Here is a 27,840-nt window from a genome sequence, read left to right on the forward strand (position 1 = left end):
TTGTCTTGCTCTTTTTAACAGGAGCCTTCTTCTTCCCTTTTCACTTCTTCTTCATTTGGATATCTTTATCCTTTGAAGAACCAGACTTCTTTTCTAAAGGTTTTGTACTTGATGTAGATCCTGATAGAGTTAGATAACATATATTGGAGAAAATCAGAATCAATAAGCACTCTAATTATACTTAATTTGAGTTTAAAACATGCTTCAAAGTAACTTTTACAGAAGAGAGTTTGCATAACACAATACCTTTGAAGAATTCACTTCTAATTCAGTAAGATATCCACGAAATCTTTAAGTAGATCACCAACAAGATCTTCTCTACTAATCTCAAGTGAGGATTGTGTGGTGGAAACACTCAAATTGAGCTAGATTTAGGTGAATTTGAAAAAGGGCAGGTGGGTTTCTTTTTCCAGTAGCCTTTTGGTGTAAGTCTCAGCATGCATCCATATTTCTCAGCCTTGAGCTTCTATTTATAAGCTCAAATTCATGCAGAGAGATGGAGTCCATGACAACCAGCACCTGCTTCAATAATTTATTGATATCAAAGTGGAATTGGGTAATTAAGCTCCTTAATCACCATAGTTGGAAAAACCCACTATGACTAAATTTGATGTTATTTTAATTTAATCAATCAAATTGATTTAAATGATTTTGTATTTAAATAACTGATTTATTTAAATTTTAGTTTTTTATAATTAATTCAATTAATTAATTTTAAATAAAACTAATTTAATTAATTTAATATCTTAATATTAAATTAGTAAAACACCAATTCCACTACAATGAATTCAATTTCATGTAATTAATATTTAAATTATAATTTAAATATTAATTAATTCTCCAATTTCGTTTAATTTTGATAAAATTAAATATTTCAATTGTATCGAATACAATAAATTGAAATCCTAAATTGAATTTGAACATTTCAAATTCATAACCTTAATTTTAAATCTCATCTAAAATACTCAATTTATTAATCCAGTTTACGAGCTAGTAGAGGGACCTAATAGGCCTACAGATCATGAGCTCCAACGATTTATAATTAATTGGTTGAACTCTTTAAACTGAATTAATTACTATTCGTTAACTATCAAGGCCACTATAGCTCTATAGTTGCACCCTCCTCACTGTAGATATATTTTTGTCCATTTTAACTATAATTAGTAAGTCGATCATTCACAGGTTGTTCATATTTACAACTGGGTCAAAATTGATAGTTTTGATTTTGAAAATCAATTTTCAAAATCAAAATAGAAATTGAAAATTGAGGAAAATTCCAATGTGGGCTTTTCCCACTTTCAAGCAAGAAGGTTCCTACACATAATTCCACCATCAAATTCAAGAAGTAGTTGGAATCAATTCAAGTGATCAGTTTGCATGAGAGTCATGTAATAAAACCACTCTTGATTGTGTGGAAAAGGATATGCAATTACTGAATTGCTAGTTTTTTAAGGTTGAAGAAGTTGTTCTTCAACAAGTTGAAAAACAAGAAAACCTCTCCTCCAATTTCCCAAAGTTCAAGCTTGTTTTTTAGTCCCACAACTCAATCTAAGGCTCCTAGAGAATAGTAGGAAAGCTCTAGTGGTGGTCCACAACAAGAATTGGAGAAGATTGCAGCTGAATTTCGAGTTTGAAGAGGATCTTCAAAGGTATGTAATGAAACCCTCTTGATACCCCATGAACATGCTTAATTTGATATCAAAATTGAGGAATTATAATACTTAATGATCCTATTTTCTTCTGCTGCATATTTCTATAAACCAACATAACAAAGTGTCATGCATTGAAGCATAGGAAAGGTGACAAGGATCACTTTGGAATGCCTATAAATACCCGAGGAGACTCCATTTCACTTCACAACTCAAATACCTTCAAAGAAACCTAAAAAGAGAGAACGTTCAAGAGAATTGAGGAACTCGATGAGGGGGGTTGCGTTAATGGTACCATCATGCGTTAATGGTAGTATGGCTATGCGTTGATCAAGCTTGTTTGTGATGAAGGAGGGTCCATGCACCAATCAGCCGGTAGGAAAGTGACTTCTTGCACCAATAGCGGTCTTGGTTTGTCCTATGGTGTAGTTTAGAGCCTGTTGGAGTTGGTACAAAAGAGCTAAGGCCAAAAAGGCATGTTAAAGTTGTTTTAACCCTATAATATAGGATTCTAAGTTGATTATGGGTTTAACATAGATTCGGAATCAAGAAGGAACTAGGAAAATGGGAAAAGATTAGGAAAGAGAAACTCCTACGGGGAACTATGAGTGATTATATTTTCAATTATTCTGATTGATTATATATATATATATATATATGTTATGATATGTGTGGTTTAATGAGACTAGCATGATTAGGAATGTGTTCTCTTAGAATTAAGTTATTAAGTTTTCGTTGTTTTGTGTAAATGATTGTGTAACTTTGCTTTTGCTTGATAGCATATTTGTAAGGATTGATTGGGAAATTGGAATTGTACCCTGGATAATTGTTAGCGTGTCTCGAGCACGTCTAATGCGATATTGTCGACATGTGCACGTGTGACTGTGTCTCAAGCACGTCTAATAAGATATTGGGTACTGGGGATTATTTCCTTGCACATGTGTCTTTGTTTGGTCTGGACTGCCTGGAAAATACATGATCATGCTAGTAATATCTCAACGGTCAACTTGGAATGGTTATATCTTATTTCTTGATGTTGTTCGTGTTTGTTTCTTGTGAAATTATTTCAAAACAAATTACTAAAAGAAAAACCTAGTTTCCTAAATTCCTTACCACTCACTGAGCTTCTAGCTCATATTTTTCAATGTTTTGTCCCCCCAAGTAGCAAAAGAAGACGTTCTGGAAGTGCCACTTCAGGTTAGGATCTGCCACTCTAGCGGAGCGAAAGGTTGGATTCGACGACAATAGAAAATTACTAGGAATCACAAGTATATGTTGTAAATCTAGTTAGTATAAAAAGTTGTAAACAATCTGTTTAACTTGAAATTAAACACATCATGTTATAAGAATTATCTAGAATACAGTAAGGGGATAGTAAATATCACAAAAGGGTGGTGTCTGTTGCTTTCACGCCTCCTTCTGGACATAGAGAATAAGAACGGGAGAGGGTGTGACAGGTTTACCATGCTCTATTTTGTCCCCTAATTTCTGCAAATACAATATATACATATGTCAATAATCATTTCAAATGACAAATATACTGCAATTGATTACATTGTAATTAATCGTTAGTCATTGTTTTGTGTTTTTTTAGGTGATTTTGATTCCAAGCTTATTCAAGAATGCCTATATATATATATATATATATATTACTTTGTGTTTCCAAGTTTGAATTTTAGGAAGTTTTCCAACTATGTTTTTAAAATTAGAAAACAACATATTTTTCTAAATCATAAGATTTTGTTTAGATAAAATATGGTTTGTTATGATTAAAAAAATTTGTGTTTCCTTTTTGTGTAAATGGGTATTTTGGACATTTGGTGATTATCAATTAATTATCTTTAAAATCACTTTGCTATTTTTTTTTTTCCATTTTTCAATATGTTATGTTAAAATTTATTTCCATCCTCAATTGAAAAATTATGTTAGGAAAATTTGACCGTCTAGCAAAGTTTAGGGTTTCATTTGGAAGGATGAACAAAAATCAAAATTCTTCAAATTTATAGCAAACAACTTCGTGCACGTGTTTTTACCTTTCAATAATTCCAAAGTATCATAAAGTATCCCTAGATACCATTTGTAACCATATTTTGACTATATATATATAGTTGACATTCTATCACCTCTCACGTTTTTTCACTTATAAAATCTCGTAGATTTATTCATGTTCAACTTCTCATGATTTGTCGACCACACACATAAGATATGTGAGACAATAATTCAAATTTCTAACTTGTTTGTTAGGTTATAATATCTTTCATAGTTTGTTATTTTGGATAAGAATTGACACCGGTAAGTTAAACATGATATACAGTTTTCATATGCATTTTTTCTTTCCACCTACAAAAGTTTTCTATACCATTCTAAAACTGTGGGCTTTATATTTTTCCACCTTGTTTTTTATTTTATACATAATTTTATATTGAGTATAGTTAATTAATTAATTGATATTAATTTGATAAAACTATTTTAGTAAATTAATAATAATTTATTAAAATATTTACTCAATTCCTTTGGGGGCATTTTCAAATATAACAAATTGAACCAGAATATTTACAAATATAACAAAATGTCACTACTATTGGTGAAAGATACAGATAGACATTAATAGACATATATCATCATCTCTAATAGACACTGATAGATATTGATAGATGTCTATCAATGTATATCACAAATAGAATATAAAATTTTGCTGTATTTTTAAATTTTTCAACAATTTTGCCATTTAAAACAATCTTTCGTTCCTTTATACAAATAACTTTTTATTAAATGCATGCAAATATTTATGTACACAAATTAATTACTTAATTAAAATATTTTTAAATATAGCAAAATAAAAGAAAAAACAGAAAGCTTTTTCAATGGGTTGAGGATTTTTTTCGTTATTTTACTATATTTGTAAATAAGTTGACTATTTTGCTATTTATGAAAAAAAAAACCTATATTTAATTAGTTAATTAAGATTAGTTAAATTAGTTAGTAAAAAATTCATTTTTCAATACTTATAATTGTTTACTTATTGAATCAAATAATTACTTTTAGAATAATTTTAATTTCTTATTAACTTTCATCATTAACATATCATGTTTTGTTTTCTTTTTCTTACCTTTATTTTTATATACTTTATTAAAATGTACTTATTTAAATTAAAATTTATTAATTCAAATAAGATTATAATTAATAATACTTAACACTAATTAACTAAAGTTAAATAATTGATCGTAATAAATAAATAATCGTATACTTATTTAATTTATTGTTATTGGTAAAAAAATATATTAAATTAATGTGATTTAGGATAAATATTAGTTAATTAATTTCAGTATTAGTTTGATCAATAAAAAAAATAATTTTGGTCCAAGTTAAATTAATTTAGTATAAGTATTTATTTTTTAATAGTACTTATAATTAATCACTTTGTTGACCAATTAATTTTTTTTATTGATTAATCTATTAAAATTATATACGGTTATTATGATTAATTTTATAAAATAAATATAAATATAATTTATTTCTTCAAATTCTTATGATATTCCATGTATAATTAAACGCAACAATTTCTTATTTCAAGCATACTATTTTTCGACCTCTTTTACTCCTAAAAATCTATAAAATCTTATGCCAGACGAGCACACTTAATGAAGAGAAAAGTAGGAAACAAAGGATATGATGAAATGGACAATTTTTTTTTTATTTTTTTTTTAAAAAAGAAAACAATGCCTACCATAAAAGTGAATATTTATAAATTTCATGTGCAATTTCTTCAATAAACTTTTTCATCTTGATTTTTTTACCCTAAAATTTTTTACTTTTACTTTTTGCCTTTTTAAAAAGAAAAATTGAAAAATGCGTATTAAAAGGAATCCAACTTCTGACAAATCTTTTACTTTGGTTGTTCTTGTTTATCTTGTTTATGAACTGAGAACATTCTAATTCTTCAAATCCATTATAATTTCTAACTTATAGTTTTCAAATTATAAAATTCAAAATATATTCAAGTTTTTAAAGGTATATTTGAGATTGATTTTTTAAAATCAATAAAATTATTCTTACTTGATAACACAAATTTTATATTAGTTCAACGTTATGGTAAAAGATAGTGTACTAATTTCAATATAAATACGATATCAATAACAAAATTATAACATAGTTTGAGAGACAAACAACTAAATAATTAATTTAAATATTTTTTATTTACAAAAATATTCATTGATACTTATATCCATAGAATCGAAATCTTGGACAAAATCTTGGAAAAAAAACAAGAGGAAAAAAAATTATTCCAATTACCTACGCACAAAATAAATTAAAATACTTCGAAGAAAAGTAAGAAAATTTATCCTATCATAAATTATAATTGAATATTTCTTTTAGAAAAGAAACGCTTACATTAAGTATGTAAACAAATTTAAAATAATAAATACATATATTAGCTTTCCCATTAGCTTTAAAAAATTATGATAATAAATAATTAAAAAAAGTTGCAAATATAAATAAATGAAATGGAAAAAGGTTGCAAATCCTAAAGCGCTTGTTGCAGTTTTGTTTGCTATTCAGTGGGTTTACCGGCCGCCTCAGCCTCCATTGAAGCTTTTTCTTCTCTCTAACAATGGCGGCTCTATCTTCTTCACGAACCTCCTTCTTCCTCTCCACTGCTTCTCCTCACCCTAAACCAAGGCGCATCTCTAGAGTTGTTCGCATGGCATATCAGGAGAACGGTCCCTCTCTCGCTGTCGTCGGCGTCACCGGTGCCGTCGGCCAGGAATTTCTCTCCGTCCTTTCCGATCGCGAGTTTCCTTATCGCTCCATCAAGATGCTGGCCTCCAAGCGCTCTGCTGGAAAGTCTGTTCGCTTTCAAGGCGAAGAGCATATTGTCGAGGAGCTCACCGCGGATAGCTTCGACGGTGTGGACATTGCTCTCTTCAGCGCTGGAGGTTCCATCAGCAAGCACTTTGGACCGATTGCTGTTGAGAAGGGGACTATTGTGGTTGATAATAGCTCCGCATTTCGAATGGTTGAGAATGTGCCTCTTGTTATTCCGGAGGTTAATCCTGAAGCTATGAAGGGGATTAAGGTTGGAAATGGCAAGGGCGCTTTGATTGCTAATCCTAATTGCTCGACCATCATCTGCCTGATGGCTGTCACTCCTCTGCATCGTCACGCTAAGGTTTTGAAGTTGATTCTTTCAATTTTGTTCTTCTGTTTATAATTGTTTGGAAATGGTACGCGAGCTATGTTTAGGTTTGAGATTTTACTCTCTGGTCTTGCGTTTTATTTCATAATTATCCTGTCTTTTGATGTTCCCTTAATAGTGCTTATAACGAAGAGATTGTATGGTAGACAAGAAAGCAATTCAATGTCCTTAGGGATGAGGAATTTTAGTGTTCTATTCGTGGTTTTAGCTTTTTCAAAATGGTTTTTGATCGATCTTTCGACTAAATTTCATTTGAAGGTCATACGTTAGATGGATTGATGAGTACTGAAAATGGCAGGTGTTACGTATGGTTGTTAGTACATATCAAGCAGCTAGTGGTGCTGGTGCTGCAGCAATGGAAGAGCTTGTGCAACAAACTCGTGAGGTTTATCCCGTTTATTGTATCTCATAAACTGGTTTGCATTTTGTTTGTTTTCTTATATTTTGGATGGTTTATTAGTCTAATTTCAATGGCTGTTCTAAACTATTTTGTTTCTCTTCCCTTTTCAAGGTCCTGGAAGGCAAACCGCCAACTTGTAATATATTTAGGGATCAGGTCTGTCTCTTTTACAGTTACTCTTATCTTTATGTGTCTTTTTTTGAGGGTTACGTTTTTATAGCCATTTTCTCAGTTTCTTCTACTTGTTGCAGTATGCTTTCAATTTGTTCTCCCACAATGCATCTGTTCTTTCAAATGGATACAATGAAGAGGAAATGAAATTAGTAAAAGAAACCCGGAAAATATGGGTGAGTGTTGATTGTGAATTACGGATACCGCTTATGTCCTGATGTTTATTTGCACATCTTTGTGAATTTTTTATTCTTTTGAAATTGGTAAATAGAATCCTGTCTTGTTTTTACTGATTTTCTCTATGGTTCTCAAGAGTGATGCAAATGTTAAAGTTACTGCCACTTGTATACGAGTTCCTGTCATGCGGGCACATGCTGAGAGTATTAATCTTCAATTTGAGAATCCCCTTGATGAGGTAAGATTTTAATTTGATATTGGTTTGATTAGTGCTATTGTATTTGTGTATTCTGCAGCCTGCATGAGATATCTATTGATTGCATGGTATATAGATTTTCTTTTTCCTAAGCTTATCACAGGTTGAGAATGAAATGATTTTGTCGTGCTTTTTCCCAGACTTCTGAATGGGGAATAGAAATCCACCATAGTTGTGAAAATAGCATGTTAGGACCAAGGGTAGCCTGGGTGGTAATGAATTGGGATATTTGGAGATAACCTTCAAGGTCTTGGTTTTAAGCATAATGTAAAAGAGTAAACTTGTTTTTCTTAATTGTAACTATCTTTTGAATTTCATATTTTGTTCTTCTTATCTTCCGTATATAGTTTTGTAATGCACAAATGGATGTTAGTGAATCTAATAGAATATGCTTTCAATTTTTTGAGGCCATGCCATGTGGTGTTTTACCTCTTACAGCCTATTTAGAATTCCGTCGATTGTTCTCCCAATATATTGCCTTTGTACATTTGCACTCCATAGGTTTGATTTTTCTAGGAGATGCTTGATCGAATGATTCTTTTTAACGCTCTAAGAATGATCACATTCTGAAACTGGCTGTATAAGAACTTTGATTGATTACTATATAGTGGATGCCAGTTGTTTGTTTCTTTAGGATGGTCCTGATCAAGTCCTCATGGATTATTTCCCATTTTTTTCTTGTAGGGAATATTCTTTCCCTTTTCGTTCTTCTTATAAGAAGTTAAAAATTCATAAATTACCAAAAACTGAACTTAGCACCAGAAACTATAGCAAATAAAACCTACCAGCGCTGTTTTTTGCATTAGAAACTTCCTCCTTTTCTTTTGTTACGGTTATATTCATGACCCATTTTTCAAGTCTGATATTTTTGTCTCTCTTTTCCTTTGTATTGGTTTTCTCATCATTGGTTCTCTGAACCCAGCAGTTGAACTCGAGGTCATCGTCAGTCCAGCATGTTGTATCTGATGCTTGAAATTAATTGAAAATTTTACTTTTTAGATGAAAGATATAATTTTTTTCTTCACGATGCAAATCAGAAATTGTGTAACATAACTAGAAAATATCTGACTTCATTTATCAAGAGACCACCAAGAATACCTCTGTGTATATTAGTTCTATGCAGGAAGTTGTAATTGGATTAGTAAAATCTTTAACCATTTGATACGTTTTTTAATCGATGATTCTAGTTGCAAAAATATAGTTTTACGAATTGATAAAAGTTATCATTTCTGTTTTATGCAGAACGCAGCCAGAGAGATTCTGAAAAATGCTCCTGGAGTCGTCATTATTGACGACCGGGCTGCCAACCAGTTTCCAACACCACTGAAAGTATCAAACAAAGATGACATTGCTGTTGGAAGGATTCGACAGGATGTTTCACTTGATGGAAATAAAGGGTATGTTGCACTGACTAGTTTACCCAAAATCTGTGTAATTCTCTGTTTATATCCTAATTGAAATTTGAAAACAGAACTAAAGAGATTTTTATGGATACAGGTTGGATATCTTCATTTGTGGTGATCAAATCCGCAAGGGTGCAGCGCTTAATGCTGTTCAGATCGCCGAGTTGTTACTGTAGTTGTGACGACGGCTGAAAAACCGGTAAATTGATAGACGAAGTCTTTGTTGTTACTATTTATGATGTCATAGGATGTCTCTTGAGGTGAAAATTCATCTCTCGGTCTTGGTATCGATAGCTTAGAGCAAATTTTGCAGGATGGTCGATTAAGGTTATGAATTTGCATTTAGATCTCTGGTTTGAAGGGAAATTTTGGAATTGATGATGTAAGTTTTTCTACAATAAGCCAGTTTGATGCTCTGTTTGTGAGTTGTTGATTTAATGTGTGTGGTAAAAATGGGACCCAATGGATGTAAGAGCCATTTTAATTTACCTGTTTATTAGGTGAAAGAGCAATTTGCCTAATTTTAGGGAGTTCATCTATTCTCAAATTTTGGGTTCTTGCAAATTTCTCTTTGATTTTCCCATCTATTTCTATGAATGAATTGACCCAAAATTTGGCTTTGAAGCATATTTATTCAATTTAGGGAAAATAGAATTAAATATGATTTTTTCAATACCTCTTGTTAAATTTAGAATCCTTAGATCAACTAATCAGATTTGAAGTCAAGGGCAGGGCATTTCCTTTTAGATTCTAAATAATTGTGTATAATTTTTTTTTTTTTTTGAGATTTCTTTTTCCTTTGAATTTTGAAAATCTGTAGGTAAAAATCTGTAGGTTTGTCTGCAAATTGTTTACAAATAAGTCAGTTATGGATCATTCATCATAGTTATATAACATTAACTTCGGTAGAGTAGGATTGGGTTGGGTTAAAAGACTTTTTAGACCCAACTCAACGACCCAACCCAATTGGTCGGATTGCAAATTTCAACCCAAATAATCCTCAATAAAAAAATAACCCAACCCAACTATAAAATATCTGGATTTGGTTGGTTTAGGTTATTTGGATAATTTATTTAAATTCTTGTTTTAAAAGAAAGTAAAATGTTAATGCGTAAAAATTTGACTTAATTATTTTCATATATTGAATTAATTTTAACAACTCAATTTCAATATATATAATGTAAAAGCTCTTTTCAAAGTGTTAAAAAAATTATTTTTAGTAGTTGAAAAATAAATTATCCAACAAAAACTAATGAAATTAAATAAATCTAAAATAAATATATGCATATCTAATTATATCATAAAAAAAAATACATTTTAAAATTTATTATAAGTTCAGGTTGGCTCAGAATCTTTTTGATCAATCCATGAACCAATTAAATCTATAAAATTTTCATTTATTTGAATCTAATCCAACTCAAAATACTACCCAAACTTGTTGCTAACATAGTTGTCAATTGAGCTATGTTTGCTTTGACAACTTGAGTCTTTTTTAGTTTTTAATTATGATTATTGTTAGTATTTTGATTAATCAACATGATTATAGTTGTGATAGTCATACTAAGATCGAGAGATATGAAGGTCAATTCGCGATTTTTCTTTTGACGAAGTGTAATTTTTCTTAATGATGTATATAACTACTTTTTTTTTTCTTTTTTTATTTTTCATATTTGTAATCATTTTTATAAAAATTGTTGTATAGGTTTAAATCATATCTTGGTCTTTAGCTTTTGTTTATTTTAATTCTTTTACTTTGAAATTGTTTTTCTCTCTATACTTTTTGAAAATGGTTGTTTTGATCACTATTAAAAAAAAATGTAACTCAAATTTTATAAACCGCGAAAATACTTTTATACAAATATTTTGACAATATTGCAATAAAATTATTGAGAGCAATTTTGTGTTGAAATTGTGATATAAAACAAAAAACAAAAATTACTAAAATGGTCGTTAGGTAAGGTATAAGGATCAAATTGAAAGTTTCAAAAGTTTAATTCTGTCTCCATGATGATTTCGTTTTCTTTTTTGTTTTTGAAATTTATTCTTGTTTCCACCCTATTTTTTTATTATAGTTTTCACTTTTTTTTTTAAAGAAACACTTGAATCTCTAGTCAAATTCTAAAAATAAAGCAATTTTTTGAAAATTACTTATTTAGTTTTATTTATTTTTAAATTAAAAAAGGAATAACAAAAATATTTACAAACTTAAGTTTCACCAAAGAGAAAAAAAAAGCCTAAATAGTGCTTTAATGACCAACATAGATATTTTGAAAGTATAAAGACAAAAATGAATAGATGTTAAATTAAGATTATAGGAATGTTCAAAACTATTTTAAATAGTAAAACTATTCAATTGATATTTGAGTATAGCTCAACCAGTTTTCGATATATTCGAATTCTCATCTCTTAATTTTATCATTAATATTGAATATTGATTTAGCATTTAATTATATGCTAGATTATATTGATGATTTTACATACAAATTGATATATTACATATTACAAATGAATAAAATAGACTTGAGACAAGTTGACAATTGGACAATTGGTTAAAACTATAATATTAAATTTTTTGTTGACATTTCGATATTTCCATTGATATTTCTACGTTTTCATGGATTCGATATCGACATGAGGTGAGGGATGAATCATTATTTCCATTATATCATAGAAAAATCAACAAAACAGGAAATAAGTAACAAAATGTCTTTATATAAATATAAAATAAATACTACATTTTAATTTATTTAAAAATCATAAAATTTTATTTTCTAATTTAAATTTATTTTTTGAATTTTTATTTTTTAAAATTTTCTAGAAATATTCATCGAAATCGACATTTAATCATTTTTTCTATCAAAATTTCTGTAAAATTAAGATCTCGATATTTTCATTTAATTCGACATTTTAAACTTTGGTTAAAACTAATGCTAAGTTTGATGGATAGTACATAGAATCTATTCAACTAAATTTCTTTCTAGTGGGGAGGAATAGTGCGGGAAGACCATAAAAAAATAATTTAAAATCAAATTCAATGTTGAAAATATAGAGATAAAAGTTATAGGCTTAAATCTAATTCAAGTGTTAAGTTTTATATTTATTTTAGTTTCTAAACTATTAAAATGTTGGAACAATTAAATTTAGTAATAAGATCCAGAGTGTTAGTAGATATATAACATAATATAAAAGAATTTGTAGAAATAACAAAATTTTGATCCAGCTCTCGGAATATTAATAATAGATTGAAAATATGAGTCTATTAGCAATAAAGTCTATCACCAATAAATTTTGCTATATTTACAATTCTTTAAATATATTATTATGTACTTAATTATTAGTCCTAAAAGTGGTACTCATTGCATTACCCTAAAATGTTCATTTTGTTATCAACATTTTCAAGTGTGTACTTCTCATTTGGTTCATAAATTTTGTAAATATCTATTTTAATTTCCAAACTTTTTTTAAAAAAATCATTTTGATCTTTTCTATGTTACTTTTTACCTCAAATTCACTGTGTCCAATGTTCGTCTCTAATTTATTTGACTTGAAATCATACTTGTATTACATACTAGTACACACTTGTAGATATGTCATTCATTTGTTATAGTTAAAATAAAAATTAAGGATTAGAATAGTTATTTTGTTAATGTTTAGGGATTAACAAAGACATTTTTAAAGTTCGAGGGTCAAAATGGATAAAATTAGAAATTCAAAGATTAAAATAGATATTTTGAAAGTTTAGGAAAAAAAAATTAAGTTTAATTTAACCAAAATTTATAATATGAAAATCCGAAGTTATGGTTATCACTTATTATTTGTATTGTCACATGTTTAATGTCATTTTTTGAGAAAGAAAAAAAAAAAAAAAAACCTAGGGCACATTATTCTTTATTAGGTTCTCAAAAATATATATTTAAACATATGATCCCTTCTATGGATTATATGCATAAAAAATGTAAAAAATTTATTGTACTTTTCTTATCAATTCAGTTGACACAATTGTTTAAAATAAATAACTACTTTTACACCAATCAACTAATTTACTTAATCAAGATCGAGGTACGTCGTAACAATTCATATATATCTAAGTTGAATGATTTTAATTCGATATGACAATATACTCAAAGAGCTTCTTCCATTTTACACTCAACATTCAATAGGTTCATTCACAACTAATGAATTTATTGATATCAAAACATTATTGTTCATCACAAACTCTTTTAACAATAGTTTCATCTTATTATGACACCTATTACTATAAAACTCTCCCTAACTCAAACTAAAAATCCTACATAATTGAGAAAATCCTACCATAGTCAAATGTATTTAGTCCACAAGTCTATTCACGACGGATTTATGTAATTATAATGTAATTAGAGTGTTCAAATGACTTGATGACTCAAAAATTCAATTAACTCAACCTAACCCTAACTCGTGAGATGGATTGTATTTGGGTTTAAATAAATGAAAATTGCATGGATTGGATTGATTCATGGATTCACCTAAAATTAATTTCGATTGAACAAAATCCGAATATGTTATTAAGTTTAAAACTATTTCATTTACTTAAAATATGTCTATATTTATAATTCTTTTTGGATGATTTATTCTCCAATAATTTACAAATCATGATGATTTTTTATGACTTTAAAACGTAATTTTTCCTAATATAAATTAAAATTGAGTTCCTAGTCTTAACTCTATATTTAAAAAAAAAAAATAGATTTTTAGTTTATAATTCTTTCTGGATGATTTATTCTTCAACAATTTACAAATAATAATGATCTTTTATGACTTTAAAATGTAATTTTTCCTAATATAAATGGAAATTGAGTTCCTAATCTTAACTTTATATTAAAAAAAATAGATTTTTAGTTATTAACCTTTCACCTTTTTTCTCACGTAATAAAGAAGGTTAAAAATTACCTTTAGTCTTTAACCTTTCGTAGAAGTCACAATTAGTATTTGAACTTTAATTTGTAATAATTTAGTCTCTGAACTTTCAATTTTGTAATAATTTAGTCTCTGAACTTTCAATTTTGTAACAATTTAATCACTGAAATTTACTATGTAACAGTTTAGTCATTGTACTTTAAATCATAACAATTTAATCTTTATTATAGAAATTAGTGTGAAGATTTAATGAAATTTCTTAACTAAGTAAACCGATAAACTAATAAGAGACTCAATATTTTTATAAAATACAAATTCTACATTGTAAAATAACGAAAATTGACATCTAATTATGACAAATTTTTTCATGTTAGGGACTAAATTGTTATATACTAAAGTTTGAGTACTAAATCGTTACAAACCAAAATTCGGAGATTAAATTGATACTTTCATAAAAGTTTAGGAACCAAAAGTATTCTTTAACCTTATTAATAATAATCAATTATTTGAACTATTCGAACCAATCCAATTTAAATGTTTCATGGGTAGAATTGTTTTATTTTATAGGGTAGTTTGAATTGAAGAGATTTACAATTTAAACAATTGAGAGGGTATGTTTGGTTTATTTTTTCAAGTGTTTAATTTTGAAAATAAGTTATTTTAGAAAAAATGGAAGTATTTGACAACCACTTAAAATACATTTTTTGACACTTTCAAAGTGTATTTTAAATATTTTTTTAATAAAAAAATTTAAATAAAAATGACTTTTTAAAAAACATTTTTCTCTAGTCAATCCAAAAAAATTGAATTGGATCTAAAATATACCTCAACTCAACACAAATCAACCCACAAACACTTATGCAACAATATTTTTTTTTCTTTTCTTTATAATAATAATTATTATTATTTTGTATCCTTTTGCCATCAATATCAATCAATTTATTGGAATGTTGGAAGTAGTCATTTGGACAAATAAAATAAAAATGGAATGTGATGGATTTTTTAGTCATTTTCTTTAATTGTATTACAAATTGTTGAACAAATCTAATCCTAGATTTCAAAAGTCCACAAACACTATTTTTTTTTCTTAAAAAAGAAAAAAAAAAAGGGAAAATATGCAATTTAGTCAATTTCCATTTCCCATATCACACACTTGAAATTTCAATGGAATTGTATTTTACTTTCTCTCTAACCTTTCAAACAAAATTTCTTCTCAATTCTATGTAAGTCTAAAAGCCTTGCATAATTCATTCATTTTCAAATAAAAAAAATTAAATTTATTTTTAAAAAACTATTATTTTAAATAGTAAAACTACTGAAAACATTTTCAAGTATAGCAAAATGTCAGTGTTTGTCATACATCTATTGCTGCTATTGATAGATGTCTAGTCTATCCCGATCTATATAGATAATGATATTTTACTATATTTGTAAATAAGTTGATTCACTTTCCTTTATTTAAAAAATTCCTAAATTAACCCAAACCCTATAAAACGTGAATAAACTAAAATAAGTTCAAAAAGTTAAAAATAAAATAAAAGGAAAGGAAAGGAAAGGAAAATCAATTTATATATTTAAATTTTGGAATTATATCAATCAAAATCTCATATTAATAATTGCTTCGAGTTAAACTTTAAGCTTTTGTTAGTGAATTCATGTTCATCTCTAAGTAATTTTTTTTCTTTTTTTGAGAAAATTATTTTCTGTTGATTTCATTCAAAATCAGCCCAAAATCATCTAATAAAATTATTTTTCTCCTAAAATCCTTCCAAAACAGCCAAAATAAATTTATGACATAATTCTTCCAAAGTTTAGAAAAATAAAGACGAAAAAATATGAAAAATCGCTCGTATTAATGAAATCTTATACATTAGTTAATATTATGCATGAATAACTTGAAATGAAAATTTAAAATTACAAGAGTGGCGAAAACATATTATAAAAAATGTAAATTTAGCAATAATTTTTTGAAATTTACAAATATAGCAAAAAAAAAAAAATATTAGATCTGGTTTCCATTTTTTATTACTTCAGTTTTACCCTTTTTGGTGTATCAACTATAAATAAGTAGTATATCTAGTATACTTTATGTTTGGTAGATTAGATAACTTATATACTTTATATTTGGTATATCGGTTAATTGATACACTTTATATTTAGTAGGTAGGCTAGTTATACAATTGGTGTACCGAATTTACCATTCATTCTTCCAAATTTATCAATCAAAAAGTGCTCATGCCCTTGTTATTATTATTCATGGACTTAATTTGAATCTTTATTTGTTTTAAAGTATATTAATTTTCTAGTACATCATCATCATCCACTTACAATGGTTCAATTTGTCCTAAAGGTAACCATTCCGAATAATATATGTTGATAAACTATTGATACACTGATGTTACATTTGAAATTGAATTTTAAAAAAGCATGGTTATTTACAACTGATATGCTAGAATAAATATATTTTTAAGAAGTGCTAATATACTAATGATACACCAAAATTGTACATGAAAAGAACTTTGAAATAACATCGATATACTATTAATACACCAATTTTATATTTGAAATTTAATTTAGAATAATCAATGTAATTTGATATACAATTTTTTGATAATGTAATTGATATATTGTTGATACAACGTTGTTAAACTTGAAATGAATTTAGAATGAGTTTTGATATACTATCAATACAACAATAATATACTTGAAATGTTTTTAAAGATTAATACTAATATACTATTGATATACTACAGTTAAATTTTAAATGAACACCGATAAATTGCTCATAAACCAATGCAACACTTAGTATCGTGTATTTTAAGTGAATGACGATATGTTACTAATACACTAATAATATACTTGACATATATTTTGAAGTAGTACTAATGTTAATTTGAAATACCAAATGTTATACTTTAAGTATATCATTTTAACTAATATACTCATATTGGGTATATCATGAGTATATCAACACAACATCGTTGATATGGTACATCGATTAACTGATATATCAATAACATTGTTGATATGTTTTTTTTTTCTCTCTAAATATAGACATCAATTAACCGATATATGAAATATGAAATATATACATTATACAATTGATATACCAAATTAAATGTAATTTTTACTTGTCATCAAAATCATAAAAAAATCGAAAATAGAACAAGTTAATTGATGTACTTTAGATTTTGCATATCAGTTGACACAATTAATACAATATTAATATATATACCACCAAATTATATTAGTTCATTTTTTTTTAGACACAAAAACTAACGCCAAAACCTAAATTAGACAACACAAAATAGAATTAATCTAATGAAAACAACTCCGTACAAAAACAACAAAAACAACACACGCTTATTTAAAGTCATGGTATATTAGCTAGTTACATAAAAGATATAATTTATTAAAAACATAGGTGGTTTATGAAAATACCAAAAATAAAGTATTCCAATTTATTGATATACCCTAAATAAAGTAAATCAGCTGATATACCAAAAATAAAGTATATCAAATATACATGTTGATAAATACATAAATAAAGGTAAATTTGCAATAATAAAAAATGAAAATTGGATTTAAATGTTATATTACATTTGCAAGTTTTAAAAACCATGGCTAGATTTGCAATAATCCTTATATTCTTTTTGCTATTTATTACAATTTTCTTTTAACTAAGGGTCTAAATTGATTCCTTTTAATTTATATAAAATTTTAACTTACATAGGTATAATTTATATGTAAAATGAATGGGATTATAACTAAATTAAAAAATATATATATAGAGAGAGGTTAACTATAAAAGATACCCTTAAACTTTGTCATATGTTTCAGAAATACCCTTATATACTTTTAAAAATTGCAATAAATATCTTTAAATTTTGTCATATGTTTCAAAAATACTTTTATACTTTTGAAAGTTACAATATTACCCTTGAACTTTCATAAACGTTTCAAAAATACCATTTGAGTAGAAATTTGCTAGAATTTGGATGGAAATTGAGATGTGAAATGGTGTAGTAGGTGACATAGAACGAATATTTGAATCACTACATTGTTTTAGGTTATCTTCACACAGTTCTAAGTTTCGATTTCTATTTGAAAATCTAAAGAATTTATACTCCAAGGATAGTTTTGAAACGTTTATGAAAGTTGGATGATAATATTAAATTTTTTAAAGCATAAGATATTTTTTTAAACGAAAAAAAAAGTTCAAGGATAATTATTATAATTTAAGGATTTATAATGATGAATATGAAAAAACATATTTGCGTGTGTGATAAAGGAGAAAATCATGAAGAGATAAAATGCGTGATGGTTTTGGATTGCATAAAAAGGAAAAAGGTGAAATACCGAATTTAGACACGCGCTTAAACCCGCGCTTTCAGATAGCGCGTTTATTCCGCGTTTGTCTTTTCTTATTATTATTAACCCAACAATTAACGATATTCAATTTTAACTTCTTGTTTTTAATAAATTATTGTGTTTCAATTAATAAAAATAAATAAATAGTCTTTTCTTGAAAAAATAAATAAATACCCTTTTCAACTTGGTCTAGTCATAAAAATTAAATTTCTATCGACACATAAATATTTTCATGAATTTGATATCGACATGAGTAGTGAATCAATTTTTTTAATTAAAAAAATCATAAATATAAAAAATAAGTAACAAAATATCACTATTTCTTTCAACACAAACCAACACGGGTCCTTTCAGCATGTTTTGTCCACACTCAAGCGCCACCGAAAAGGAAGGTGCACATTGTTGGTATAAGCAGTAACTTTTAATTTTTTTAAGCCTTTCTTAATGTTACTTTCATATACTTAGGATCACTCTTATTCGGATGTGATTTCGGTTCATTCGTGCCCCTTACTAAACTTGAGACATTATAACATCGATATTTTATCATGTCAAAAAAATCAATATGGTAATTTATGGAGGGTTTGTGTGATTTGACTAAATCATAATAATTACATTGGTACTTGTAAAATCATAAGAACCAAATTTTAATTGAACTCAAGTCTTATAGCCTTAATTAAACTTTTAAAACCATAGAATCTATATTGAAATGATGTCCAAACTAAAGTGACCAAATTTAACTTTATATGTAGGGATAAGGTCGAGAAGAAATGACTGTAATGAGCTTTTACTCAATGATAATTAATATGTTTTATTTTCTACGATATCAAAGGTCCAAATCCTCATATCCTATACGTTGTAATTAAAGAAAAAAAATGTGAAGAAGAAATGAGAAATAACTTGTACTTAAAGATTACATGTATAGGAAGTTAGAAGGGTTTTATTTATTATTATAATTATTATTTTGATTATATGTATAGGAAGTTAGAAGGTTTCAATATGAATGTAAAATTTTGTCATTTCTTTTATACTTTTTTTTTTCTTAATTATTTTTGCCTTAAACTATTAACAATCAAATCTTAAAAGTCATGTAAGAGATCAAGTCATATGAATGGGCAAATAATAAAATCATAAATTATTTTGGTGGAAAAATATATCTATTACATTTTTGTCCATATTTCACAGGCTGATTTCTTTTCTTTTCAAATATATATACACATATATATTCTTTCCCTATCGAATTTAGTTTAAACATTACTTTATTCTTAAATTTTTAACTTTAATTCATTTTTATATCTACACTTTCAAAATATTCATTTTAGTCTCTCTGTATTTTTAAAAAACGGATATTTTTTTGTTCCTTCATCTTTATTTTTTTTACTAAAATAATTACTTTTCAAAAAATTATAGAGACTAAAACGAATGAAAGTTGAAGTTACCGTGATCAAAACGAACATTTTGAAAGTATAAGAACTACACTGAACCAAAGTTGAAAGTATAAAAGTTCAAAACAAACATTTTAAATATAAAAAAAACCAAAATGAATCAAAATCAAAAGTACGAAGATCAAGATAGTATTTAAACCATAAAATTTATAAGGAAAAGTTTGACATTTATTATATATGCAAAATAGGATTATGACATTACAAATAAAAGGCTGAGTTTAAAGTACTATAAAAGTAAGCTAAACTAGAAAGTATTTCACTAGAAATCAAAGTAGGTATAAAAACCACTTTTGGTCTCAAAGTAATAATTTAGTATAACTTTGGTGTGTGACGATATAGTCTTTATATTTTTAATTTTTTTAATTAATTTAGTCATAAACTTTAGAATGTAGTAATTTAGTATTTCTACTAAAAAAAAATTGTAATGTTTCAATTGTGAGAATAAATATTAAAATTTAATGAAATTTCTTACATAAATAGATTAATAATCTAATTAGGGACCCAATATATGTATGTTACTAAATTTAAATTATTAAATAATAAAAACCAGTATATATATATATATATATAAAAAAAAGAAATAATAAGCATATACATATATGTCTACTAAACTTTTGATTATACAGAAATAAACCTCAAGTGAAAGTTCTACGTTAATCTCTAAATCTATTTATATATCAAACCAAGATTGTATATAGTCTAACCTCTAGGGAACAATGTCAAGCTAATTACCGGTAATTAGAATGACCTTCTTCCCTAGAGGTTGGTCTATATATAACCTTAGTTTAGTATAAAAATAGATTTGGAGATTACCGTTAATTGGCATGACTTTCTTCTCTAGAAGTTGAGGGCTCGATCCCCATTCTCATTGTTGTACTAAAAAACACAAAACACTTTATTTTTAATTACTTTAGTAGTTTATAATATTATATTTATAATTGAATTACAAACATTATAAAGTTTCATACTAATGGGAATGTTAATAAATTTGATATGATGTGATAAATAAATGACAAATAGATGTAAAATATAGTTGAATGTGTAAAGTAATATTTTTAAAAAGCAACCTAAATTTTTTTGTGTATGTTAGGTTTGTAAATAAGTCAATGACATATTAGATGCACACAATTAAGAAATTAGAGACTTTTGAGATACAAAATTAAAATTTTCGAAACCTATTAGATACCTCTTACCTCCAAAATCAATAACACAATAGTCAAAAACTCGTGGACTAAGGGACATATGTTAGAATGTATTTTCAAGTATTTAATTTAAAAAATAAGTCATTTTGAAAAAAATAAAGTGTTTGCCAACTGTTCAAAATAGTTTGTAAAATGTATTTTCAATAATTGTTGTCAAAAGTGTTTTAATAAAAGTGGATTTTTTTTTTAAAAAAATACTTTTTTCTTAAGTTAATCCAAACGGGTCTTAAAGTTATAATTTAACCTATAAAATCAAGGTCTCGATATTTCTATCTAGGTCGAGATATGAAACTATGGTGGAATAATAGAAATTGATTTTCCACAAAAATGGCATCTGATACAAATTTTCCATCAAACAAAATTAATCACACAATTTTAGCATCTGATACCACCATGTGGAAAACAAGCTCCATTGCATTAGTGTACAGCATCATATTTTATTTAAAAGGTTTAAGTATACAAATTTTTTTCCTTCTGTTTTTTTTTTAGCAAGGAATTAACTATACAAATTCTTCTTTAGTCAAAATTACTATATTTATAACCCAAATCAAAATTAATTTAAAAAAAACTTTTTCAATGCCCTTAAGAAATATTATTTTATAATTTGGGATTAATTTTTTATCGACATGTCGATATTTCCACGAGTTCCACGTTCACATAAGAAGTGAATCGATAATTTTATTGTGTTGTAAAAAAAAAACTATGAAGCATGAAGATAAGCAATAAATTGTTACTAATGTGAATATAATATAGATAATAAACAAAAGCACATTAAATGTTTGTTTATTAATTTAAACATTTTTTTAAATTTTTTTTGTTTTTATAAATTTTTCAAAAATATCTATCGACATAGACATAGATATTTTATATTCATACAAATGAAACTCGACATTGATATTTTAATATTGTTTATAATAATATACTCGAATTTTCTTTTAATTGCTTTTTTAGAGTAACCCCATTAGTTATCGTTGGAAATGACTTGAGTTTTTTGCCCACCAAAGAATCTTTTTAAAAAAAGTGTTTGCCCACGTGTGGAAAGATTTTTATTTGAATGTTTTTCTTCTCCAATCTTCTTATATTGAATGAGTTTTCATATCTTGATTATCATCTTCGTCGTTCTTGGTGGTTTCTGAGCAAGCTTGCGATTTAACACGAAAGTCACGTCGAATTTTGCTTTCAAGACAATGATTCATACACAACACAACAATGATCTACATTATTTCAAGTTAGTGTTAGCTAAATCAATTTTTGTTAATTATTATAATTAGTTATATATATATGATAAATTAAACAAAAACTATTCTTAGAATTATTTCATAAGCCAACATAAACATATACATGTACTAACAATTTCAAGGTTTGAGGTTCGATTATTCCTCATCACCTACATATTGTCAATAAATATATATATATATATATATATATATATATATATACTATTATTTTATAAAATATGTAATATTCCCAATTATTTTAAGAAAATACATATTTTTAAAATTAATTATCAATTTAGTCCTTATAGTTTGGTTGACTTTGAATTTAATCTTGTATACTTTCTAGAGGTTCAATTTGGTACATAAAGTTTAGACTTAACTTAGTTTTGATTTATATGACTTGGTCAAACGTCACAAATCATTGTCGTCATTATCTTTTTGAATGTGTAATATGCCTTCACTTTATTATTGAACGGTGAGATAATGTTTTATATCATTGAACATAACTCAAATGATTATAACATATATTTTCGACCACAAGATTATAGGTTCAAATCTACAACATCTACGTTTTTAAAATATAACAATTTAAAAAAAATTATATTTACTAATGTAATAGCTAACTCCAATAGCTCCCTACATTAAAATTTAGATCTAAGCTAATAAATAATATAAATGATCAAAATTTCAAATGGGTAAAATTCCAATTATAATTTTAATATAACTAAATCATAGAAACCAAATTAATATAAAGCCCAAACCACAAAAACATATCAAATAATTGAAACTTTTGAAATCATAAAGACGAAGCAAAATAAAAGTAATAACCTAAACCATAGAGACCCAAATTGATGATTTAAAAGTAATTGCAATTTGTAGCAATTTTAAGGATAACATTTGAGTATATAGCAAATTTTTTTTAAAAAAATTGCAAATATAGCAAAATCTAATAGTGATAGACTATGAAAACTAGATCTAAATTTTACTATATCTGTAATTTATTTTTATATTGTGATATATTTGTTAATAATTTGTGCCTCCTAATTTAACCTGTCTATAAATATTGAAAAATTTAAAATTACCCATAAAATTCTCATTAATTTCATAAAGAAAAAGAGAGAGAAACAAACATACACAAATTATGGAGTGAAAGAGTCGGTCATTTAGACCCACCGACCACCTCGTTGACGGCCATCTCCTTTACGTCAAAATCTTTGATTTTTTGAATCCCTTTAGTCTTTGATCAATTCTAATTTCTTACAATTATACATTTTAAAGAATTTAAAAAAAAATTTAATTTAATTTTTTTTTTCTTTTTTAAAAAAAATCCATTTTACCATTTCAAACTTCTCTTCTTCTTTCCCTCTAATTCGGTCAACATTCAAACTCTTCAATTTCTCTTACTTTTAATTCCGTTTTTATTCAAACCATTTTTTAAATTATTTTTAAAATTTAATAATATTCCCATGTTTCAAACTTCCCCCCGCGTGGGTCTTTCTATAAATCCCATTCACATATAAACAAAAACTTGTCTATCCTAATATAAATTCCAACCCCTTTCTCTCTAATCTCTCCTCAATTTTGTTTACATTTTGAGCTCTTACCTTATGATGATTTCTTCTTGGAGACGGCGGAGAGCCGCCCGGCGAATGGCGAGGGTTGGTGTCAGTGGCGACACGGTGGAGTTGACGATCCCGAGCCATTTTCGGTGCCCGATATCGCTTGAGTTGATGAAAGATCCAGTGACTTTGTCGACCGGGATCACGTACGATCGAGCTAGTATTGAGACTTGGATGGAAGGAGGGAATTTCACCTGCCCTTTCACCAACCAGCCATTGCAAAGTATTGATTCTATTCCTAATCATAACATAAGGAAAATGATCCAAGATTGGTGTGTTGAGAATAGAGCTTATGGGATTGAGAGGATTCCAACGCCGAGGGTTCCGGCCAGTCCGGCACAGGTTCGGGAGATTCTTGAGAAGATGGCCACTGCAACACGGCGAGGGGATTGTGATGGATGCAAGTCTCTGGTGGAGAAGATCAAGAAATTGGGAAAAGAAAGTGAAAGGAACAAGAAATGTATTATCAACAATGGAACAGGTTTGTGTAAACTTGTAACTTTTATACCATGTTAAAACAAAACTAAACTTAGAAAAACTCGAAACTTTAAGAATCGATATACTTATATATATTTTGAAATGCAGGTAATACATTATCATCAACATTCGAAGCATTTTCAAACCCCGAAAAATTCGAGAAAAGCATCGAGATTTTAGAGGAAATTTTATCAGCCATGACAATGATGTTCCCTCTACAAGAAGAAGCTATTAAACACTTGAAATCAGAAACTTCATTGCAATCATTGGTATGGTTTGTAAAAGGAGGAGACATTTCAGGAAGAAGAAACTCAGTCTTGGTATTGAAAGAGATAATTTCATCATACCCAGAAAAAGTGAATGAATTAGGTGAAATTCAAGGAGCATTAGAGGGTCTTTTTAAGCTTATAAAAGACCCAATTTGTTCATCTTCAAAAAAGGCCTCACTTTTCATGACATATCATGTCATAGCCTCAACTTCTTCTCCCAATCAAGAGAGATTCACAAAAGCACTTCTTCAAATGGGGTTGGTCTCTTTACTACTCGAAACCCTAGTCGACGCCGAGAGAAGCGTATGCGAGAGAGCATTGGGAGCGTTCGATGGCATTTGCGAGACGAAACAAGGAAGAGAAGAGGCATATGCGCACGCTTTGACAATGCCTGTGATTGTGAAAAAGATACTTAGAGTGTCGGATTTGGCGACCGAGTTATCGGTTTCCATTGTTTGGAAGCTTGTAAAGCATGAGAGTAGAGAAGATGAAGAAGAAGAAGATGGAGGGGTTAAAGTAGAAGCACTTCAAGTGGGAGCATTTCAAAAGCTTTTGTTGTTGTTGCAAGTTGGATGTAGTGAATGGACAAAGGAGAAAGCAACTGAGTTGTTGAAACTCTTGAATAATCTTCATAGGGATAGGTTAGAATGTATTGATTCTTTGGATTTTAAGGACCTCAAAAGAACATTTTGATTCAAAACTTCATTACTTAAATTCATGAGCATATATAATGCAAAAAATGTAAGTTGCTTGTTTGGGTGAGGATTTTGTGGCCCTTTCCTTTTTTTTTTTTTCCATTTTGTACAACGAAATTAAAGGCAAAAAACAAAAAAAACAAATATAGGTATGACATTTTTCCATTTTTGAGTTCAATAATATGTGGAAGTGATAATTCAAATTTTCAATATTGTGTTTTCTTCTTTGATATCAAGTGAGAAAATATCCCAGAAAAAAAAAAAATTAAAACACAGTTGAAATTATATGAGAAAATTAGTTTTTTTTCTTTCTTTAAGAAGTAATTAAACAAATTAAGCAATTGGAAATATTTTATATTCAACATGAACAAAGTTTTTTTTTTTTAAGTTGTTTAATTATTATCTTTAGGCGCAATATTTTAAATGAATATATAGAAATTTAAAATTCATTTAAAATTTAGGTTAACTGCATTTAACCTTGAAGTATGTGTATGTGTAGTTATTATTTAGATTTAAATACTATTTTAGTCCCAATACTTTTGGTTTTGATTCATTTTGGTTATTTTCAAATTGTTCATTTTGGTCTCTATATTTTCAACTTTGGTTCATTTTGGTCTATATACTTTAAAAATGTTCATTTTAGTCCTTGTACTTTAAACTTCGGTTAATTTTGGTTCTTATACTTTTAAAAAATCGTATACAATAATAATTTGGAAATGAATATGAAAATTTTAACTTACTAATTTTAAGAATTCAACAGAAAAAAAAAGGCGGACTGAATTTACAATGATAGATTGAACTAAAACATCTCCAATGATGAATTTAGAATTGAGAATTAGAAGAATGTGTAATGCTCGTAGAAAGAACCATATATACAATAATAATAGGGACATAAATTTAGAAGTTAGCCTCTATATAGAAAAATAAAGAAATAAAATTTGGATTTGGATTTAGATTAGAGATTTCTCAAATGATTCAATTTTGACAATGTACCGGGAAGTGTTGACAATACAAAAGAAGACCAATGTCATGCTTAACCATCTTTACGATTCCTTTGCAAAGATTTGAAGGAAAAGTTTAGAACATGTTATAAATATGGAGAAATCGAGTGGGTTACCAATATATATCAAACTTCCAAAAAAAATGAAGCCGTGGTAATATGAGAAATGGTTGATAATACACAATTGTAACAAACAATCACATGAAAAGGTGGGAAGTGATAAATTGTAACTAACCTAAGAGATGAAATGGTATAATAAATAGTAAATAACGTAAGATATGTAAGATATGGGAGATGGGAGGGTAGAATGGGAATTTGCTTAAAATTGAAGGACAATATGGGAAGTTAAAAATTCTTCCACATGCCCTCATTTAATATAATATAGATTTTGGTTCATTTTTCTATATTTAAAAACATTCCAAATTATTTTTTAGTAGACACGTGTAAGTAGGGATGTATTGAATTTGCATCAATTGAAATGTGACATTTATTTATTTATACTTTTTTATAAATTCATTACAAAAGACAAATTACATGGGAGGTAAATCGATCTTATTTCATAGTGAATTATGATCACTCTTATTTAGAGGTCATTTTTTTAGGTTTAATTTCTATTTTGATTTGTGAACTTTAAATCTGGTTCTATTTTGGTATCTAAATTTTCATAGTCTTCCATTTTAATCCTTAAATTTTTAAAACGTGTTTATTTTGGTCCATTGTTAAGATTCTATTATCTTTTTAAGGATAAAATTGCATCTAGCATGGATTGAAAAAATGTGAAGTAAAATGTCAACAACCAATGCATCAAAATAGTGAACAACCAAAATTTTAAGTGCAAAATGACTTTTGATCTCCTATAAAAAATCGTTTTACTATCTAACTCAAAATTGAAACCCTAGATTTTTTTTTGTGTGGCCAACCTGGTCATAAAAAAATACAAGTCATTTCATCATTCTATTTAAGAGTTAACAAAATTTTAATAGCAGAGATCAAAATAAGCACTTTTAAAAAGTTCAAAGACTAGAATGAACGTTTTTGAAAATTTAGGGACAAAAAATAGAACAAGATTCAAAGTTCAAAGACCAAAATAGGATTTAAACCTTTTTTTTAAAATATATATTGGTGAGAATGATTTAGACGGTCTTTGCTTTATAAGTTTGCATTTTCTTAGAGACATAACATAGTAGAGAGTTGAAACATAATATATATATATATATAAAAGATGAAGTTTTACTTGTTCTACATCTTAGAGACTTGAATAATAGAGCACCACTACCTCATTAATATAAGAGAGACTTAGTTTATGATTGAACTATAAACATATTGTCCATTAAAATATTACCTTGTGTTCTTATGATGTGTAAGACGTGTAATTACTTAAACAAAAGGTAGACATTTGGCC

General features: G+C 27.3%; 2 protein-coding genes across 2 annotated transcripts; both read left to right on the plus strand.

Annotated features, from left to right (window-relative positions):
• The first annotated feature begins 6,162 nt into the window (after positions 1 to 6,162).
• LOC120080826 (aspartate-semialdehyde dehydrogenase) lies at positions 6,163 to 9,800 on the plus strand. Its single transcript, XM_039035477.1, has 7 exons — positions 6,163 to 6,819; positions 7,145 to 7,231; positions 7,358 to 7,402; positions 7,498 to 7,593; positions 7,731 to 7,832; positions 9,093 to 9,247; positions 9,348 to 9,800. Exons 1-7 carry the CDS (start codon positions 6,262 to 6,264, stop codon positions 9,427 to 9,429), a joined length of 1,125 nt encoding a protein of 374 aa, XP_038891405.1. The 5' UTR covers positions 6,163 to 6,261; the 3' UTR covers positions 9,430 to 9,800.
• Positions 9,801 to 23,917: 14,117 nt separating this feature from the next.
• On the plus strand, positions 23,918 to 25,603 carry LOC120081765 (U-box domain-containing protein 21-like). The gene is made up of 2 exons (XM_039036920.1): positions 23,918 to 24,478; positions 24,583 to 25,603. The coding sequence occupies exons 1-2, from the start codon at positions 23,986 to 23,988 to the stop codon at positions 25,434 to 25,436; spliced, it is 1,347 nt and encodes a 448-aa protein (XP_038892848.1). The 5' UTR covers positions 23,918 to 23,985; the 3' UTR covers positions 25,437 to 25,603.
• Positions 25,604 to 27,840: the final 2,237 nt, after the last annotated feature.

This window comes from Benincasa hispida, chromosome 7, assembly GCF_009727055.1.
Source record: "Benincasa hispida cultivar B227 chromosome 7, ASM972705v1, whole genome shotgun sequence".
Taxonomy (NCBI): Eukaryota; Viridiplantae; Streptophyta; class Magnoliopsida; order Cucurbitales; family Cucurbitaceae; genus Benincasa; species Benincasa hispida.